Source organism: Pempheris klunzingeri, chromosome 3, assembly GCF_042242105.1.
Source record: "Pempheris klunzingeri isolate RE-2024b chromosome 3, fPemKlu1.hap1, whole genome shotgun sequence".
In the NCBI taxonomy this organism is placed as follows: Eukaryota; Metazoa; Chordata; class Actinopteri; order Acropomatiformes; family Pempheridae; genus Pempheris; species Pempheris klunzingeri.
In genome coordinates, this window is record NC_092014.1 from 19206986 (window position 1) to 19228118 (window position 21133).

Below are 21133 nucleotides of genomic sequence, written 5' to 3' on the forward strand. Positions count from 1 at the left end.
GTCCCCCTGAGGGCCCATTTTTTTCGACATGGAAGGTCTGAGCACATGTGTTGGCCTTGGGCTTCCCATCTCACTTTTATGGCTCTCTCTCTCTTTCTCCCATCCCTCCATCCCGTCTCGTCCTCTCCATCCTCTCTGTCGCTGTCAGCTCGTTAATGTGAGTGAGAACCTGTCACCTTTGTCTTCTGAATGGCTGACCATAAAGATGATGAGTGAACTTGGAGTTTTGAAGCCATACCCTTTCACCTGCCTAGGTGATGATGTCTCAGCATTAGAGGCAGTTCAGTGGTGTTCTAACAGCATTCGCTGGAGGAAAATGCAGCATGCATTATCATTCAGTTCTGACTAGTTGAGCAAACTTTTAAAAGAAGGAAAATACTGGTATAGTATAATACCAAACTGCTTCTTTTACCTCTCCTCTAAAAAGTTGATGAAGCATTAACTGCTGTGTTTTGCAACATATAGTACAACTATGTTTTGGACCACAAATAATCATGGAAATCACAAGAGAAGAAAACCACGGTGGCATTAATTAAATGTTCAGATGTGTCATACAGCAGCAAGCATTTTAATTATCCCAAAGTGGAGTTTTTTTCCTCTTCCTAATGACTGACCTTTGCACATAAAATGCTTTCTTAATGTTTTTGATTGATGTCAGAGACACTTTGTATTTGTAGTCCACTTTCCAGTAAATTTCTGTTAGTGAAGAATGTTGTGGAAATTTCTAGGAGATAAAGTCTGCTGCATGAAGTCTCTGTGCGCATTTATTTTTGCAAAAAGGAACAGCTGTTACAGAGACAGTCACGCAGTCTAACAGTTCTGAAACAGAGCTCCCCGATCTTCTCTCTCTGTTGCTATTTAACAAGTGAGGCTATGTTGGCTTGGGGGTTTGGCCAGTAGACCCTGGGATATGCAAAACAATACACATCCTGTTGATCAGACATTATTTCAACACCTCCTTTGTTCCCATACCTGGCCAGGATGCATCCTGACAGACCGAATGTCTTTAACACCTCTCTCTTCTGTGGTCTGGTCGGGACACACCCTGGTGGATCAAACTGTGAATTTACATTTCTTTGTCTTCTGACATGCAAATTCCCTTCCCACAAGAATTAAATGTAAAAAGTAAAATACAGAAATAACAGGTAAGGATAGTTTAGTATTGTTTAAACACGAGTATAGCTGTACACCATACCACAGAGCATAATATTGAAAAGTGCTTAAACTTGCTTGGCTAGCACAATTATCTTTCAGTTTAGTATCCATCGCCAGTCTTTTTACCTGTGTGTCTGTCTCTTGGCAAAGCTTGCAGTCATTACAGTCTGTGTGAGTGTGTGTTTATGTTCTGTCTGTCTTATTGACTTTTCATTTTTCTAAGTGCATGGTGTAGATAATGAATGCTCTCTCTCCCCAAGCAGGAGAGGTTTTGGTGCACTCATTACCCTTGTGTATGTGTGCTATTTTATGGGGGCAGTTTCAAGAAAGTGTAACTGCAGAAGCCAAATGCATTTTGGATAGAGTAAGGACAAGTGTGTGTTTGAAAAGTTTGATTTTTGAGAGTGTGTGTTAGTGTGTGTCAGAGACTTGTGCTTAGGACAGCGAGAGTCATTCACTCATACAGCACCTGCCATAAAAAACAACCCCTCTAACTTTAAAAGTGACTTTCAGCACTCAACTTTTCCCTCTCTCCCTTTTCATCCTTTATTCAACACACACACACATTTTCCACTGTCTTTCTATTGCCCTTTTCCTTCCCTTTCCTCTGTGCTCCCTTTCTCCTCTCTTCCTCTTTTCTATTGTCATTTTACCTTTCACTCCCCCTTTTTTAATCATGCACGGACCTCATCTCTTATTAAACCAATGAATTCCCCACTGACCTTGTTACCTTCTCCTTAACTCTGGCTTACAGTTTTCACTTCATTATCTTTACAGTAATTATGCTCTCTGTTATCGAGGTAGAATCACTCACCTTGTTTCTCTGGCATTCAGCTGATGTATTTCAAAAAGTGGATTATCAAAGCTGCAAAATTGGGGGAGTGAAAGGCAAAGATAGATGGATAGATAAAAAGTAGAAGATCGTTTTTGGGGGGCTTAAATTTCCCAAAAGAAAGGACATTTTTTGCGTTGTGGTTAAGACTCTTTACGGATGGTTTTATGGATTCATAGCCGTAGAAATATAAGAACATATCGAACTGAATCATGTTTTGTTTCCACCACTTTCCAACATGGTGTTGCACTAGCAGTTATACAGTTGAATGTCAGCTAAAATTGGTTTGTGATTAGTGTGCAGAGTGAGCACTCACAAAGCCTTGCATAAAATTCAATTGTTCCATTACACACAGTCTAATTATGAATCTACATTTTTGAAAATCCCCCTCTGAGAGGCAAATGATGTACATAACAATCATATTTTGTAGTGATCACATTTTAAGCTGGAGCAAGATCTTTCTGGCTTGATTTGACTGGCTGAGAAACAGAGTTACTAAATAGGCTAATTTTATCTCTCTCCCTCATCCAATCAGCAAAGTTCAGACAGCACGACTCATTTTATACTGCCTCTCTATGATCAAATCAATGGTTTTAATGAGGCAATTAAAAATACATAGAGCTGAGCAGTAACAAACTGGAATGCACTTAAGGGGCCATCAAGGACTCAATAAAGGCATGGATTTACTGTCATTGTTGTCATTTATCCTTATGATTGCCCTTTAATTGCACAAAGGCTAATTGTCTTCATTCTGTTTTGGCTACAATATGGCAAATATTGTTTTCAACACTTGTTCATGTTTCTGGTTATATTTGCCATAAGGGATGGATTTAATGGACCATATGAAGTCATCCTTCTGCACCAGTGACCCATAGGCTTCATACTGTTTGCTGGTGGACACAATGATAAAATTACACATAGGAGCTAGTGTTTCAAGCACGAGAGTGCTCCCCTTGCCTCTGGTATACTGCAGGATTGTACAATAAGCATGTATGTAATAGGCTGTAATGTTTTTATTATGATAAAGTAAAAGCTATTTCCATTCTTACTAAAGCAGCTCATCAATCAACAGTGGAAGTGCCCTAGTAATATCTCACACACAGACATCTGTTCCTCTGACAACCCCGTGTATGTTCACACACTTGATAAAAACAAGATAGAGTCCTAACACACAATATAGTGCAGTAGAATGTCTTAGATTTTAACTGAATAAAAACTTCAATATGCTTATAATCATTGTTTTTTGTTAGTCTGAGAGGCGTTGATTTAATTTTGTAGTAATTTTTGATGTGGTAGTCTGTGGTGGTGTTTTATTGGAAGGCACACACTTTATTTTGTCCACTGTCTTTAGGTGCAGCACATTAAAGGCACTGGAAAGTGTTTTATCTGTTGATAAAGCATGTCTTGAATAGAACATTGTAAAAGCTACAAGATTATTTTACTGTTTATGCATTGGAGGGAGTTATACGACCGTGAACAATAACCATCTGTTTCTTCTGTGTTTAATAAAAGGACATTAAAACATCAGAAAATTGCTACTCAGTGACGCAGCTCAAATAAGAACACTGTCTTCAGGCAATAAAGAAGACTTAACATGCGTTTACGAGCGTGGAATGTTTATCGCAAGTGCAGCAGAAAATTGTTTGCTATAAGGCAACAATGTACTGTCAGTCTCACTTACCATTCAGCTTCACATCTGCCAGAAATCACCTTGTCAGGAACAGAGAAAAGTTGTTTTATAATGCTATTACTGTCCATGTAATTCTTAAATTTGCAACCTTCTAACCAAAAACATCCATCTATCTCATTCTATCTGGCATGACAGGCCAATCAGAAAGGATATTAGTCAGTGTTTATTAGATGAAATGTTAAAATCAAGCCAAACAGAAGTTTATGGAAGTTTACAACAAACAATAGTGCAAGCTGACTAAAGGTTTTCTGTGGGACTCACTAATAATGTCGCATAGCATTTTCCTTCTCTGCATTGTCTGTGGTGAACACATGAATAATGCAGTGTGCACCACGGTTGAACAATCTGCTACAAAGTCAGAGCAATGACTCAGTATTCCTTTAGGCATGTTTGGAAAGCAAACATTTATAACTTAGTGCATTTTAAATAAAAGGATAGAATGCCCGAGCTCCCTCCTCGACTTGCATTCAATTTTACACCACCACATTCCCTGAGGCACTAATGCCATGTTATGTACATTTTGGCACAAAACTGATGCGGTTATCCAGGGGGACTTTTAATAACTGCAAATAGTGGAATATGTTAAACACATCTTTGTAATTGCAAGTTCTAAAGTAATAAAAGAGTGCAAGGAACACTCATGTAAGTTAAGTCAGACATCGTCAATGCTCTGCAAAAACCATTTAATGTGAGCACCACACTGTCTAAAAGCAGGTACTGTAAGTTGGCACTAGGCTTTTATTGCAAATGTAAAAGGTCAATTAATAAAATGTCCCAGTTAAGGCTCACTAACTCATATTTAAATGCAAGATTATAATCTCTTGCAGCTTGCATGTGCCATGACTTCAGGATATTAACGTAATTATGTTCACAGAGCCATGTAAGTCACTAGCAAGCAATAAAGATCAGACATACCCCAGGCCACAAGTTCTTCAACTTTTTCAACAAGGGAAACAACTCCAGATTATCTACAGTGCATGTGAATGGGAGAACTTTAGATTTTTGATGTCTTATTCCTCTGTCGTGTGATATAGCATAACATGATTAGTTATTGGACTAGGTCTTGCCTAGAGGTTTGAGAGGCTCAAAGATTGACAGGCAAAGTGAGCGAGGAAGTCTTCCAAGCGCCAAGTTTTCATTCTGATCCCGCGAAGGAATGCAAACTTTGAAAGCTGCCAGCCCAGCAAATGTTTCACTTAATTTCTCCATCTATATTTTACTTTTCCATCGTGTTGCAAATAAGGAAAGACAGACGTGGCACAGTTCCTTTTTCACTTGTTTCTAGCCAGCACTGTCAGAGTCCTTCTGGTTAACCTTCGTCTCAGCAGTTTTCCACTCACCTGCCAGCCACGCCCACATATCAGCCAACTCCCACCACCTGTTCCACTCACCTGCTCCAGATCACTCGTTAAGCCGGAATTTCAGCCTTCCCCACTCACTTGCTCACTGCCAGATTGTTCTTTGCTCCTTGATGCAAAACTCTCCAGCACTCATTCCTGGACTGATCGCCTGTTGCTGACCCAGCCTGTCTCTGACCAACCTGCCTCATCTCTGTCTCGATGATCACCTCAGCCTTAAGTGTCTGACCACGAATTTTCTCCCTTGTCCTTCCTGGATCCTGTCTGCATGTGGCTCCCTGGCTTTTGGCTGCTTTGATTCCCCAGGCTAATTTCCTGAACCTCTGACTCTCCCTCTGCCTGCTCCCTCCTGGTTCATCTGTCTCGCCCAGTGCTCACCTGGTTCCACACCCACTGCTTCACCTTTTGCTGCAGTGCTCACAGTACCACCAGCTCCCATTGAACTGTCCTGTTTGTGAGCTCTCCTTCCTCGCTCAGCTCACCGATCCAGCTTTACCAGGTGGAGTCCTGGGGCATCATACAGAGGCTCTGGTTGAGAACGTGGTTGTTCTGAACTGCATTCACGTGCTTGTCAAGCAAAAGTGACTTCTCACTGACTGTGTGCTGCATTTGGGTCCGAAACACTCTGATTCTGATTTCTGTATCACTTCACTGAAAGACGCACCTGTGCAAGGAGCACTCGAATGTGAATTTAGTAGTGTTTCCTTAAGTTTACCAGTTTAGTAGGGCTTCTATTGGTAAATGAGGCTTGTTTTCATTAGTCTAACATAAAGCAGGTTGGTTGACTTGATTTTTAAGTTGCGTTGCATCCTTCTCCTAGACAAGCCTGATCGTAGCCAGGTTTGTTTTCAGTGTAATGCAATCTTTCTTTCAAGTTTCCTTATCTTAATATTTTGCTGCAGCTCATATTTAATCTATAGATGTGACACAGGTTGCAGTTACTTCTCAATTAAAAAACAGCTCAAACCTTCACCAGGCTTAAGTTCAGTATGTGCACAGAATTCAATCAATATTTGTACTTTTAAATGCACTAGAAAATGCATTTTCTTGCTTTAGGCTGTTTAAGGTTGAGTATATTATTTATGAACTGGAACCCAGATGGCACATTTTCAAGGTTAGCATAAGCCTTGAGTTGCATGTAACGGGGGAGGTCAGCCGCATGGAGATCATCTCAACCTGTGTCTAGCTGAGTCTACTGTACCATATGAGCACCGGTCTACAGTGTACTACCAAAGGATCTCCTGGGCTTTCAGTTTAATTTCTTATTGTTCATGCAACTGTGCATGTTTAAAGCAGCATGTGGTAGGCTTGAGAAGAGTGGCTTCAGAATTTGATTGGGTACAACTTCAGGTCAGAGTTCATCCAGAGCCCCTCTCACCCTCCTTTATTAAACCACCATTGTTTTACTAAAATGGTCTATACACTACAATAAGAATTGTTAGTCTTTCACCAGAATGTGATGCTTGCATGTACATATATGCGGAATACTCCACAAATGTAGTCTCCATGCAACCATATTCACCGTGATACACTGTGTACACACCCATCATTGTTTGGACAAAGGACCAAAATAACGGAGAAAAAGAATAACAGATTTGATTGAAAAATGATGTATGGGATGCACAATAGAGGACTGATTATAATCAACTGTTTTTATTAAGATTCTCTTTAAAGTTAAATCTGCAGCTGATTTTCAAAGTCTAAAGGGGAAGAAAAGAGAATTAAATGAAATTAAATTTAGTTTGCTGAATAAGGTTCCCAGTTTTCATTTAAAGTAGCCCCTAAGCGAGCAATATCACTAATTGTGTTGACACTGACAGTAGTTGTTTGGTTGTGCTTGGGGCGTTAAGGAATATGTAGAACTGCGTAGCACAACCTTTGCCTGTCTTCTCATCTGCACGTTCCACCATTTCATCTTCCCTCCATCCCATAGCCCTGACTCCAGAGATCAGCTTGATTAATTCAGATGACAAATGGCACTCATTTATCTCTCCCTCTGTCTCTTTCTCTCCCATCTTACTATATTAATGACTGTAATCAACTCTAAATAAATAATTTGTGTCCCTCAGTGCATGAATCTCACCCTCCCACCTGAGGCAAATTCAAAAGTTGAATTAAAAAGTGCTTTGCAGTGCATTTTCTTCGTTTCTCTACAGTATTTCCCCTCTCCTGCATTCCGCATCTTTTCTCTCATTTATCTTTGTCTGTTTCTTTTAAGAGACACTTTGAAGCGATTGAAGGTGTGCTATGGTGCAGCAGAGGGCCTGTCTTCCTCTTTGACTGGTAGAGACACAACAACGTGGTGACCATCTTGTTTCTAGCTGTTGCATCATGGCCATGTTGCATGCTGTTTACTCTCAAAAGACCAAAATAATACAGTTGCTCTCTCTTTTGCCCCCCTCTCTCTCTCTTTCATTCTGTCGCTCCTCGAACGGTGGCATGTAACATTTATCTCTCAAAGTTACAGTGGCTCACTTTAAACTCCAGTCAACAAATTTTGAAAACAAACAAGTTGGCTCAGAACTTGACCCTAAACTGTGCGTTTGCAGTGTTATTTATCCAATGAGAGAGGAGGGTTGACGAGTGGCTGAGGTTTGCAACACACACACTGTCATGGGTCATGACATAAAGGCTCATGGTAATGTCTGGAGCTGTGGTCAGTGCTGGTCTTGTATTGGACTGCATTATATTTCTGTCCATTCCCATTTACAAACACAAGGCTGGAAGAATAACGAAAACTCTTAATACATTCAGCACAACTACGACTAACTGCTACTACAGCCTTTCAGCTTCAGCACAGTGCTACCTTTGTTAATCATTATGGTAAGATTTACCAGCAATACATGGAGTTTATATGTATGCAGTAAACTGAGCTATGTACCACTGCCGCAGGAGAATGGGGCCTTTTACATGCCCAATGTCTCATAATCCGCCTTTAATCACAGCCTAGACATTTAACAAATAACAGTACGAAAACGTCTTCAAATATATACATTGACATATTTATTGAAAAAAATAATCACACTGTCAAATAGAAGTAAGGTCAACTTATGTTGTCCCTTGTAAGGGAATGCAATGTCATTACAAGAAGGAATCCAGACTAAGCTGAATAACAGTAACATTCAATCAGATAGGAATTAACTGAAAAAATGCCAGCAAAGACACTTTGAGGGAACTGCAGTATGTCTTATCAAGTGATCTCTGGTGTATAACATGAGTGTCAGAGATTAGCCGTAAAAATAACAGCATTTACAAAAGATTTTCATGCAACAAGTATTGTAGTAGTGCAAGCCAGATGTTTAATGTACATGCAAAATTATGTATGTTTTGTCTAAACTCTCTAGGAATTTTTGTGTTTAGTTGTTTTAGGTTTGCACTCCACATTTATTATATACTGGGACCTTGGTTGCATGTATAGAAATCTATAAGCTGCTTTAATTCTGGTGCATGAGCCACCTTTTCTTAACATTCAACATTGTTTTTTATTTAACAGCAAATGAATAACCTTGTCTTATCAATCACCCAGACCTCAGTTTTTGTATCTCACACTGCAACACCATAATGTTTTGCTTTATTCACATATCTGTTTCAGATGCCCTCTTTTTCTCCCTCTTAAAATATAGAAGCTTATACAGTAGAGCTTCCAGTTATCAAGGACATGATGAGTTGTAAAATTTTTACTCTTGGCAAAATCAAAGCACTGGTACTGAATGGGCTGTGTGGAGTAAATAAAAGTTGCTGACTTTTACGATCTGGCACACTTGAGAGGTTACAATAGACATTATTCTAAGTGACTATTTACCTCCAGGGCCTTATAACAAGTGAAACACCAATGCAATAAAACTCCAAGGTTCATTCATGCATCTATCATTTAATATTTTTTCTATCAAATGTTCTCTTTGATATCAATAGATCAATACTCTATTATTTGGCTGTGATGGCCAATCAAGTCCAACCTAAGTTAATCCCTTGCCCTAGTTACCTTCACAGAGCCACGATTCGTCACTCAATCATTCATTCACCACTCACCCAGTCATTTACTCAGTGGGAATGAAGCAGTAGTATTTCCAGAGAGAAGACAGAGAAACATTTTACTCAACATTTGATTAAATATTTCTACACATGTGCCGTGCGTTGCGTAATGTGGTTTGCACAAATCCCCCGTAAGGAACATTTTCTCTTGCAGAAAACACAAAAGAGCCCAGTGGGCTTTTGAATATTCATTAAATTTGACATTCTAGACAGGAGGGGAACTGACAAGCATATCAGCCTGACTCACTCAACAGAATGCTCATCTTAATCCACTGATAAGCCGTTCCATGTTTGAATAACTAATCAGGAAGTTTAGGGAGTGAAATCCAGTCAACGTGATTCACCTGACAGAAACTTATTTTGAATGCTTTAGCTGTAGGTATAAAACAAAAGGACAAAAATTGTCCACACTATTTACACTATTCATTTCAAATAATCCAAACGCTGTTTATATTTACTACTCTGTGAAATTATATGCAAGAGGGATGCAGCATGGTCTCTTGTTTCTGTCCACCCCTGAAATGCTGTAAAGTATACAGCAGCTGTAGTAGTGTTTCTGCTTGCCCTGGTCGATTGTTCCTTGTTTGCGTCGTTACAAACAAATACACAGATATGCACATAAACATTCTGTAGTTTGTATATGTAACTAAGAAACCTTTCTTGTGGTCACATCACTAAGAAGGAGAGTTAATTTGGCAGGTGTGTTTGCATGTGTGTACTCGGGTTAATGATCATTGGAGCATAGCCAATATAATCTATGGGAGAGTTTACTAGAGTTAAATTCAGAGAAACGTCAAAACAGTGTTATCAAACTTCCTTTTAAAGGAAACAAACACAGATTTGTGCCTGCCTGAAATCTCCCAGTGTTTGATTTGGTGGAGTTGGTGTAGAAAGCTCTATTGGTCTTGTGCATGTGTGCGTCAGAGAGAGAGAGAGAAGTTCCTAAGAGCTAATATCGCTCCTGCTGTAATTGTGCATGTTTTTGTGTTAGTGTAAGTTTTTAGGAAAAGACACCAAGGCACTTGCAACCCCAGTTCCAACTCTGGATACAGTAGCACAGCATCGGTTTAATCTGATTAACTCATACGGGTAGCACTCAACACATGTTGCATTCCAGCTCTCAGAGGCACACACACACACACACACACACGTACAAATACACATAACATAAAAATACTTAATCCACTGTCTCTAGTTTTGTTTGTAGACACACCAGACAAGACAGACATTGTGCATTTCCAGATACAAAGTCTTTAAAACCTAAAATTGACGCCAATAGTTGCATAAATGAATACATTTGGGCCAATATTGGTCTGTATGACTAAGCTAATTTTTCATCAAAGACACAACATGGCTAAAAAACACTATGTGTAAATCTGTAAACCCCAAAATCACGCCTGTTCTAAAACTCTCAAACTTCTACAGATTGTTCTGAAGCTGCACACACCATGTAGTTGTTCAGGCTTCGTGGCTGTTTGATTAAATGTCAGTCATCTGAATTTGAAAACATCGACTCAAATACAATACATAGGTGGTAATAATCATACACCTCAAAAAGTTAGCCACAGCAGTGTAGTATCGCTTTTATCATGCATTGCAGGACAGTAAGGAATATGTGACATGCATACATTGTTTTACAAAAGGTCAAGGTGGAGGTCAAGTTATAAAGACGTCATTGGCCCCTTATATTATAGGACAAATCCTTTCAGGCCAGCTCTTTTAGCTCCAGTTGTAGAAAGTGGATTTTGCTAGCACTCCTGCTGAAGAGGCCTGAAGTCCCCCTAACCTTTTAAGTCTAGACTATGGAGCTGTGGAATGGGCACTGTCTGAGTTTCCAGGCTGTACTTCAATTCATAAAACGTGAAAAGTGATTAAGCCAATGGCCAGACCCAGCCAAGCATTTAAAGCAGTCAGAAGAATCTTAAAAACAGCCATAACAGCCACATTTAACCACTACAAGGACACTAAAGTTGGCATTATATAACCTCATCCTTCACTTAAAAGCCTTAATGCTACTTTTAGCATATTGCCAGAATTTTGACCTAAGGAAAACTATAGAGTGATTTAAATGAGACAAAGTATGATTGACTTTCAGTACATGGCCTAAGGACGAAAACTGGCTAATTTAAAAGTGTTTCTTGGCTGGAGAATATATTAGCATACACATTTCCACATATACATGGCCATATATGCAAAAACTATTCAAGACCAGGCATAAAGAGCAAATAATTACATGACTGTCACAAACTGTTTCACCCACTTCTGTGATCTCTAATCTCCAGTAGTGTGAGAGGATGAGACTGAGGGAAAGAATGGTGAGGGTGCTGGAGAGGCATACTCACAAAGCACATTGAAGCTGACTTTAATTAAAAATTCATCTTGACCTGTTTGGGAAAATCAACCATGCATGCAGTGTTTACTTGGCTTAGCCACACTCTTCTTTGTACCTATTCCCCAGTCCTTTTACAATGTCTTCTTGCATCATATCCCATCATTGGTAGAAGCGCTAATTTAAAGTCTAGAATTAAAAGTCCAGGATAGGAAACCCATACAGCTTTATTATGGCCTCAACGGTTTTATGTGCAGTTATAAAAAAGTTACACAGGGGCCCTATTAATGTCCCCTCATTAATTACAGAATACAAATTGGAGAATGCTGAATTCTATTGAAGCTTGCGGAAAGATTAATATATTATTTCTTTTCTTTTTGGCCCTATTCAGGACCTGAATTGCAAGAATGAGAAAATCTATCTATCTAACAGAGACAAAGTAAATTGAAAGTTGCGTGTAAAGGAACCTATAAATGCATAAAAGTCACCATCTGGAGCAAGCTAGTTCAAGGGGTCATGCTTCCGGTGGGGTAACACTGAGTTGGAGTTGTGAATTAAAAGCACATTCTCCAGCCTCAGCTTCCAAACTGAAGTTAATGTGGAACATTCACAGGCCCAAAAGCACAACACTGTACGAGTAATAGCCAATTCCTTACTGTGTGAGACAGAGTGACACCCACCAACAATTACCTTTTTACACATCCAGCAGAAACAAAGCAACATTAGCTTTGTCTGGAGGTCATGATTCTGGCCTCCAGATAAATGTAAGTGAAATATTCACTCTCATGTAGGCTCTGCTTTCATCAACTGAGAGAAATATGTGAATAAAATGTCTGGCTTTTCAGCTGCTAAATGCTGCACTGTGTTCAATAGCTGGCTGCTAACTTAATATCTGTCTTCTGTTTGGTGCAGGGCACATAGGGTAAAATGGATTTATCAGAGCTTTTTCACTAAAAACAGCTGCCGGCATCTGGAACAGAACTGATGGCAGCAGTGAGCTTTGAAACAGTGATGTTTTGGGCAGTAAAACCGAATCAAAGAGCCGAAAGGTGCTCTAAAGATCTGTAACACAGGAGGGAACTGGATAGTTAGGTGATAATTCTCTGTTGGTCCATGGCATTAAACATAGTCATCTAACCTATACTTAATATAATAGTTTTGTTGCTTACAGTGGCTTTAGAATAAACACTGTGACATTTTCATCGTAAGAAATGTGCAAAAACAAAGTGAGCATGTATTTATTATCCCAAATTAAATGGAGTGTTTGTGTTTTATGTCAAAAAGCCCAGATGTCACTCTCTCAGTCTCAGTCACATGCACTGTTAATGCTTTTTTTCATCAGAGACATATCTTAAAAGCTTTATTATTGAAGGATCCTGCTGAGGAACGCGCTTGTGACAACAGAGAGATACTGTCAGGAAGTGATTATTTAAATTATTGCATCAATTAACATGTCTGCCTAATGAGGAGTGCTGTTGTTTTTGGTGACAGCAGAATTACATTGGTGTTATCAGTGGGAAAGACATTTGCAGGAGCAAATTAATTGACCACAAGCACTTAATTTACATAGAATTAATATACACCACCTGCAGATTACTAACAAGATTAACCAAAAAGATCAGATGGTGATTATTAGGTGTTTTCTTTGATAAAAAACCTAACTTCAACCAACAGGTGAAGTCAGTTATTCAATTGCGCTTTATGCAATATTGGAATCTCTTTGGATTGGAATCTATTGGAATGTGATCTTTTTTTATCCACTAAGAACCTAGAAATCATGCCATCCATGCTTTCATTACATCTCATTTAGACTACTGTAATTTGCTGTATTCCTGTGTCACTCAATACAGCCTCGCTAAGCTTCTAGTTCATAATGTTGCAGCAAGAATACTCAAAAAATCCAAGAGAACTCCAAGAAATGACTTACTGACATCGAGCCCTCTGCCATTGGTCTGTTAGTAATTCCTGGGTCAAGGTGAAAAGCCAGAACATACAGAGCCTTTGGAGTCACAGCATCATGATTGTGGAACGACCTGCGGGAGCAGATCAGACAGGCTAGCCCTCTTTCAAATCGCTTCTAAAAACACATTTTCTCAGAATTGCTGTCTCTTGAATTGGGTTTCTTCGGTTTTTAGTTTACTTGTTACTGCTTTCTGTAAACATTTGTAAACATTTTGTTTTGTTTTGTTCTGCTGCAGAGAACCTTGACATCCCGAGGTTATTCCTTCCTTGGTTATCAGTGTTAACAGATCCTTTCTTTCATTTTCATGTCGCAGTTAAGAGAATTACTGATGTACACATCAGATAGAACTAAAGACATTTTACAGCATGAAGCTAATGAACACATTTACTGTTTAATTTTGCATTGCAAGAGCGCCTCACTCAAGTAAAACTGCCCAGTGCAGATGTTTCCCCCAGCATTGCTCCACTCTGTGAGTCTTTTTCCCTAAGAGATCATTTGAAACAAATGCTGCTGCTGCTGCTGCTGGTGCGAGTGCACATATATAGAGCATCACATTCTTTGTGTTCTCCCCATTTTTTCCTCCCAGATTCATTTCAGTTTAGCATTAAAGCCATAGGCACAATTCTTATGTAAGCACACATTACAGCTCCAGTGTAAAGAGAAGAAGGAGTCATAAAACTGTAGCTAAAGACCAGATCATATCATCTCTTCCACAGTAGTTCTCACCATCATTGCAGCTGCCCATCCTCTGCCCTTCCATAATGTTTTGCACACCTCTAGTGAGAAGTCAAGAAGAAACATTTGTGTGAATAAAATACAAACCTTTGGAAATATGCTGATCTGCTCACATGTTGGAAATCTGCACCATGAGCTGTAATGTAGGACAAGAGCAGAACAGCCAACGAGAACCAGCTAGATGTCTGAGACAGCAACTAGCACAGCACATCTCCAATTCCAACCAGCTTCACTTTCTCTTTATCTCTCCTGCTCAAACATAAACCTTTCTTTCTTCTTTCTGTCATCCACCTCTCACCATATTTCTCCCATTTCTGTTAACCCACACTCCCTACCCACCCATCTCCTAAGTCTTTGCATACATTTGTAACACACATACACACACCTTGCTTTAGGGAGAGCCTTTCACAACACAAATCATAACCGCTTTTTCACACAGTCGGTGAAGGAGTGAGAGGCTTAAGAAGAGAGCGATAGACAGGATAAAGACAGCGAGAGAGAGAGAGAGAGAGATGACAAAAATAACTTAATCCCAGATTGATGGCTGCTAATAAAGTTTGATTATTACTGACAGGCACTCTGGGTTTCTAATTGACATGTGTAATAGCCTGGGAGCCCAGACAGTGAAGGAAGGGGATAGAGAGAAAGGGAGAGAGAGACTTTTCTTTAGGCTCAAAAAGGTTGGAATAGCAGCATCTCAAAGTCCAAATTACAAAATGAATGGAAACATGGCAAACTAAATTAACAAGATTCAAACTGCCTTTGTGACCGCTGTTGGTCATTTGGCAACTTTATCAGTAGATTTATCAACTTTTCAGACCTCAACAAATCTACTGAGAACTCTTTGGAACACTGTCAGTGTTTTGTCTGTTGCAGGAATTGACAAGTACCAGGTGATGCTGATGCCCACTACTGTACTTGCTGTTAGATAAATGAGAGCCATAGACAATATCCACATGCTGTATCTTCCCTAAGAATAAATGATACCAAATATATTTATATGCAAATGTAGGTGATTTCACCTTTTTTGATATACATGATGCTGCCCATAGAAAAGTGTAAACAAAAGTGACCTAGTTAAAGTATTTCCTTGATGTGTTTCATACCTCATTGATACCTCAATGAAACATGGCTCTAGTGGGATGGTAGTGTTGCCCTGTGTGTGCTGTGTAACATGTTAGCCAAAACATGTCTGCTTGTTTCCAAGTTCTTCAGTGTTTTGGCTTCTTTTGGCTTCAGAGAAGTTGCAGAGAGATAGAAGCAAATTCTCAAAGGGGGAAAATTTACACTTCTTGTCATTTTCTGGTACTGACTCAGTGTTTACTGCAGGTCACCAAAGCACTCCCACTCCTTGTGGATTCAACTATCATTCAAATGATTTCAACCTGAGTTCTTGGGGAAATCTAAGCTTAATTTGTTAAAAGAATGGATTTCAACTTTTTTAAAGGCAGAAGGGGTTAAAAACACCATGTTGTTTTCTTTCCTTTTATATATTAATTTTCCTCTCTCTTTTCATTCTCTGATGACTTAGTTTTTAAGGTTCGGTCAGGAGCTTTGGATGAAAGCATCTACCAGGTGCTACATTTTTATGTGCTGTTCTTCTGCTTTAAATTTTGACCCCTCTCTCTGTCTCTGTCTCTGCCTCTCTCTCTCTCTCTCTCTCTCTCTCTCTCTCTCTCTCTCTCACTTTCTCAGGTTCAGAAATGGTAGAAGCTCAGTGTCAGAGGTTTGAGGTGAGGAGTACAGATGGAGAGAGAGTTCTGTTCTCCGCAGATGAAGAGGAGATCAGCATTGGTACAGAGAAACTGAGAGTCACAGGTACAACACACTGTACTACATATTCACAAAATTACCAGCATGGCTTCTTTTTAAGAACAGATTCTTTAAAGATTCTCCATTTTGCTCATGCACAAGGACACACATGCTCACCGGTGTGCACGGGGGTGATGCTATACACATTCTTGCAGATATTTCACACTATTCCACTGATCCACAATAACAAGACAAGATGTGCAGCAATGTGCCAACAAAAGCAGGGAGTAGAAAAACTGCTAGTAAGTAATGTAAACATAACTTTTGTTTGCTACAAGTTGTTAAAAGTCCACAGGAACCCTTTAAAATAGGTTTCTTTAATTTACACTTTTGTGCAGTACAGATTAATTGGTTGGAACAATGCAGGGCAGAACAGGTTCATTGTCTGAGACTCAGAATGCTCCCCTAAACTGAAATAAAATTTGCATCCAGAAATCTGGCATATACAGCTGCAGCCACCTAGAATTGCACACAGGGCACAATTGGACACAATTGGGCCCTGCAGATCCATTGCAGATCATTCCAAGGCCCCTGCTGGGTACTTGGCTGAAATTAGCATCTGTTACACATTGGTTTTTGGATCTGTTTTTTTGTAAGGGAAGCACCATCTCATGGAGACACCCTGCAATTGATTCAATGGGTGTCTTTGTATGGAATGGAATCTATACATGCCCTGTCAGGAAACAGGAGGGTGGGGGACTCCCTGTGTCTGGCAATGGAGAGGTCCACAAGTAGCCGTGGCAATTCAAAGTGGCTGCTGCTGTAATTGTAATAAGGACATTGTCATGACCTGTTGCTGCCTTCATTGTAATAAAATGAGCACCTAGAGAAAAGTGAAATTCAAACTAACATCTCTTTTTTTATCCAGCTTATTTCTCCTCAGCGTAATTAGATTAAAGGGATAGTTTGAATTACTGGAAGTGGGGTTGTATGAGGTACTTATCCGCAGTAAGGGTATCAATTACAGTAGATTGCAGTCAGGACGACCCCAGTTTGCAGGCAGGAGGCACAGACTGCTATGGATGGAGGCAGCAAAGAAATGTGTTTTAGCCACCTAAAAAGTGGCCCACCTTGTCTGTAAATCTATGGATGCCATTGTTGTAATTACACAGTTTGGCCGTTATGTAAAATTCTTATAACAGTGCCCTTTCTGGTTTTTTCTGCCCTCAACTGGAGAAAAAAGAAAAGAGGCAGAGGGACCTGCTTCCTTTTTCTAAATCTAGGGTATTTCCACCCAGTCTTTCAAGTAGGATTCATCATAATCACCAAGTGTTAAATATATCAAACTAATCGCCACATTCTGGGATTTCAGGATGTATATCGATTATGGGGTTTGCATTCTGTGGCACACTAATGGAGAGCACCATGAGTCAAATGGCTAAGGCTATGTCTTATTTGGGTTGATCATACATACTTTCTCATAAAGAATTTGTGCATTATATCCCAAAGCCTCTCCTTCATGTTTCATTTATATCTCCACACTTTTTCTTATGAATTTCTTGAATTATTGCCCTCAAACTATTATATATATATATATCAAACATACATAATTTTGTTAACAAAATTTGATCTGAATCATGCAAGTCTTTTCTCTTTTTTTACTATTTATTGCTCCATATGGTTAAGAAGAAAACTCTTAGAAGTGTATGAGCACAGAAAAGAAAACTCTTGCTTTTTCTCTTTCTACTGTTATTATCAAACTGGACAGGGTAATTTGTCTTAGATTGTTTTAGAGATTAATTTATTCTTTCACTCCTTATTAATCCTAAAAGAAACTTCTGTCTCTCTCTGAGGAACCCTAGCCCCTCTCCTCAATAACCCCCAGTCCACTTATTTCTCCTTAGAGTAATTGGGGTTAAGGGAAAAAGAGACCAATCAATGAGAGATCAATGTGTGTATATTTCTGCTCACATGTTTGAATGTCAGTAGTTGGTCATTTTTTAGGAACACAAAATGTTCAAACACACAAATTCAACTTTGAAGGTGATCTACAAAAGCAAAAAATGCACACAGGCGTGGGTAATTGGGGAGAAGTGTCCATTAGAGGCACTTTGAAGGAACGCTTCTGTCATTTACTGTGTGATAGAGGTGAGAGAAGAGAGACTGAACTGTGGAAAGAATGCAAATATGAACACATCCATTGAGCTTTTACACTGAGGTCCAGTGGAGCTATTCTACTGTTTCTTTTTAGATTTGTAGATAAATACTTTTTTTAAGATTTAAGGTAAGCAATCCACACTTTGCTGCCCTCTGGTATAGCGAGACGTGCACAGCAAAGACTGCATAGCTAATGTGGAAGGTTGCATGTAAGCCTGCTGTTTGTGATAATCAATGCAAGGCAGTGTCATGGCAGCTAGTGAGGTGTGACACCAGTGGGCTTATGCTGGATTTCCCTATGTAAAAATATAAACCCAGACTGAATGCTGTTGGTTCCAATGGAGTGAAACCAAATGTAACATAGTCAGAAACTGGGACAAACATGGCCTGTGGTTGACAAAGTGAGAAACATCATTGTATAGAGTAGCAATCAAACATAGCAACACACACTGCCATTTCCACCTCTGTTGACAGAACAGACAGCAGTTTTTCTTTTGTTTTTTCCATTTGTTGACAGTTGCTCAGACACACACATTTGTGCAGTGTTCAGTGGGCCTTGGAATAAACCTCAGAAAAAAGGTGTTTTAACTGAAAAATGCAACAGTAACCTCCAAGTCTAGGTTCTTTGGAGTTGCAGCTGGGCCTTTTTGGGGATCTGGTCCTCATCCTCCCACCAGATCCTGCTTGAATTGCCTTGAAAGGAACCTGACATTTGCTGTTTCATTTTCAAACAACAATTTCAAAAACCTTTCGTTATCTGTGGGCCTGCCAGTGGGCAAAGTTGCCTTGTGCAGTATCAAATTTGGAGCAGTGCTTCCAACATGCTTTCTACAGTCTCAGCAGGTGCCATGGACAGCACTTCCCCCAAGCATCTGTTCAGGGCTGCAGACTAAAGCAGTGGTGCTTGCTATACATTGAGGGGGGGGGTTAACACTGCATTATATCAGACCCAACCTTTTCTGTGGACAGTTATGTTCATACTGCGTGCAGTGATTTTACATTTGTGAAGTTTTTTGGGGGAGATATAATGTCACCTGGGTGACATTATATTTAACAGATCAGTAAAAATACTGAGCATACAGAATCAGTAAATAGCAATGATTGAGATATAGCCAACTACTTTACATGACTTTGTAAATTATGCCTTTAATTGAATCAGTTAAATAATCACTAACATGGTGAGACAGGACATAAACCGCTGTCTCTAATGTTTAAGTTAAACATCCTCCCCGTTTTCATACTACACACAACACTGGTACTACATGTTTCCTGTAAATGCATAAATTGCCACTGGAAATATAATATTTGAGCATAATTTGTATGACACACAGAAGATCTGTACTGTGTCGTGCATTTTAAGTGTCTGCCTCAGCTCCAAGAACAGAGGTATGATGCAATATTGTGCAGACTTTCACACAAAAGATGTATGTGTTTTCTTTTCCTTTCATCCACTCTTACTGTCTCCACAGGGAACGAAGGCGTGGTGTTCAGTCATTCCGTAGAAACATCACATGTAAGGGCAGAACCCTTCCAGGACCTAAAGTAAGTAGTCTGTTATTTGTTATAGCTGTTATATTTTGTGATTATGCATGGGTTTCTGTGTATATGTGTGTATGTGTCAGACAAGCATTCTGCCACATTAGTTCACTTTACAAGTTCCCCTTGTTGTTAATATTCTAGTTGTGGTGAAATATTTATCAAGTGTATGTTCTTGTCAATAATTACTAAGATATTAACACCATAAATAACAATTTGGGGCATCATGTGTGGTTATGTAAAACTGTAAGCTGCCACGTTAGCTAACTAGCCAATTTTGTGGTACAGTGTGCTCATGACTTACAGTCTGCTAACTGCAGACATAGGTGTGCTGGTGATTGGCAGTCTGACAGGCCTGACAGAGGGAACAAAAGCCCTCTGGGCTACAGTGTACCAGGGTCATGCCTGTTGCCAAGTGGAGCCCTCCACTGATACATTAACTTAAACACATGTAGTGCAGGGTGTTTGCTCAGTTTCTCTTATTTACATGGGGAATACAGTTAATTACCTTTTAAGCGCAATGTCTTAGGGTAGAACAAAGACAGTATGAAACTGAGTAGGCCTGCATATCACCGCATGGTGGCTCCTCAATAATGCGTTTGCAACGCAGACTTCCTCAGCTCAGTCTGATCTTACGTAGCTTCCAGTATCACCAGCTCAGACTGCTGCTTCTCCTGTCACTGCTACTCATTCAGGTATTAACAGACAGTGTTTGGATGAAGTGGCTTTTGGCCAAGAAGGAAAACACAGAGAGGGAGGAATGGAAAGAGATGGAGGCAGAGAAAGAAACAGGAAGGAGGTAGAAGAAGTGATAAGGCATGGTGGAAACCAAGAAGCATGCAGTGCTCTGTACAAGGGAAAAAGTGCAGAGAGGAGGAAAAGAAAAGATTGACTGGATAAAGGGAGAAGAAACAGGGCCAGGGTTGAGGTGATGAAGAGGACAATCAAAAGATAGAAGAAAAAGACGACTGGGGGCAGAGGAGGATGACAGAGGGAAACAGTTCAGGACGAGGGGATGGAAGTCAGGTTATAGAACAGCAGATTGAATCAAACTGGCTCCTGCAGGGAGACTGAGTTGGAGGAGCAGCAGCAAAATAGCAATAGCTACTTTCTTTTGAGACAAGCCAAAAATAGTTTAAAAAAGTTTATTATATCGAACTATAGAACCATTTGTTGACTGAAAAAGTTGCATTATTTATCTGTTTTTCACTAATTGACTATAAATGAGCAGTGAATGTGGAGAGACAATATTGGGGCTGTTGATACCTCATGGCATTCCAGCCACTATGAAATATTAAATGTGAGGCATTATAAGCCAGTGTTGCTGTTACTCTTCTTAAGCAATTACTTTCTTTATTCAATCATGGCGATCTGCTTTCATTTGTGCCATTCCTTTAGTTTGCACTACCTTAAATCTCATTCTCTATTTTTTACATGTTGTGGCTCAATTATCAGTCCAACAAAGTCCTAATTGCTCGGTAATTCTAGACACATGACGGGCAAATCCTGGGTTTGAATCCAGCCAGGAGCCGTTATCAATTGTCCTCATTCTCTCTGTTTCCCCAATGCCCCCCTTTTCTCTTCTCACTGTGTA

At 39.7% G+C, this 21133-nt stretch overlaps 1 protein-coding gene across 1 annotated transcript in view; it reads left to right on the plus strand.

Moving 5' to 3' along the window:
- The window catches only part of LOC139222351 (zeta-sarcoglycan), a 273275-nt gene that overhangs the window by 210198 nt on the left and 41944 nt on the right, over positions 1–21133 (plus strand). The window contains exons 5-6 of the mRNA XM_070854258.1: positions 15790–15912; positions 19473–19545. Coding sequence (XP_070710359.1) covers positions 15790–15912; positions 19473–19545 — 196 coding nt within the window. The remainder of the gene's footprint in view (positions 1–15789; positions 15913–19472; positions 19546–21133) is intronic.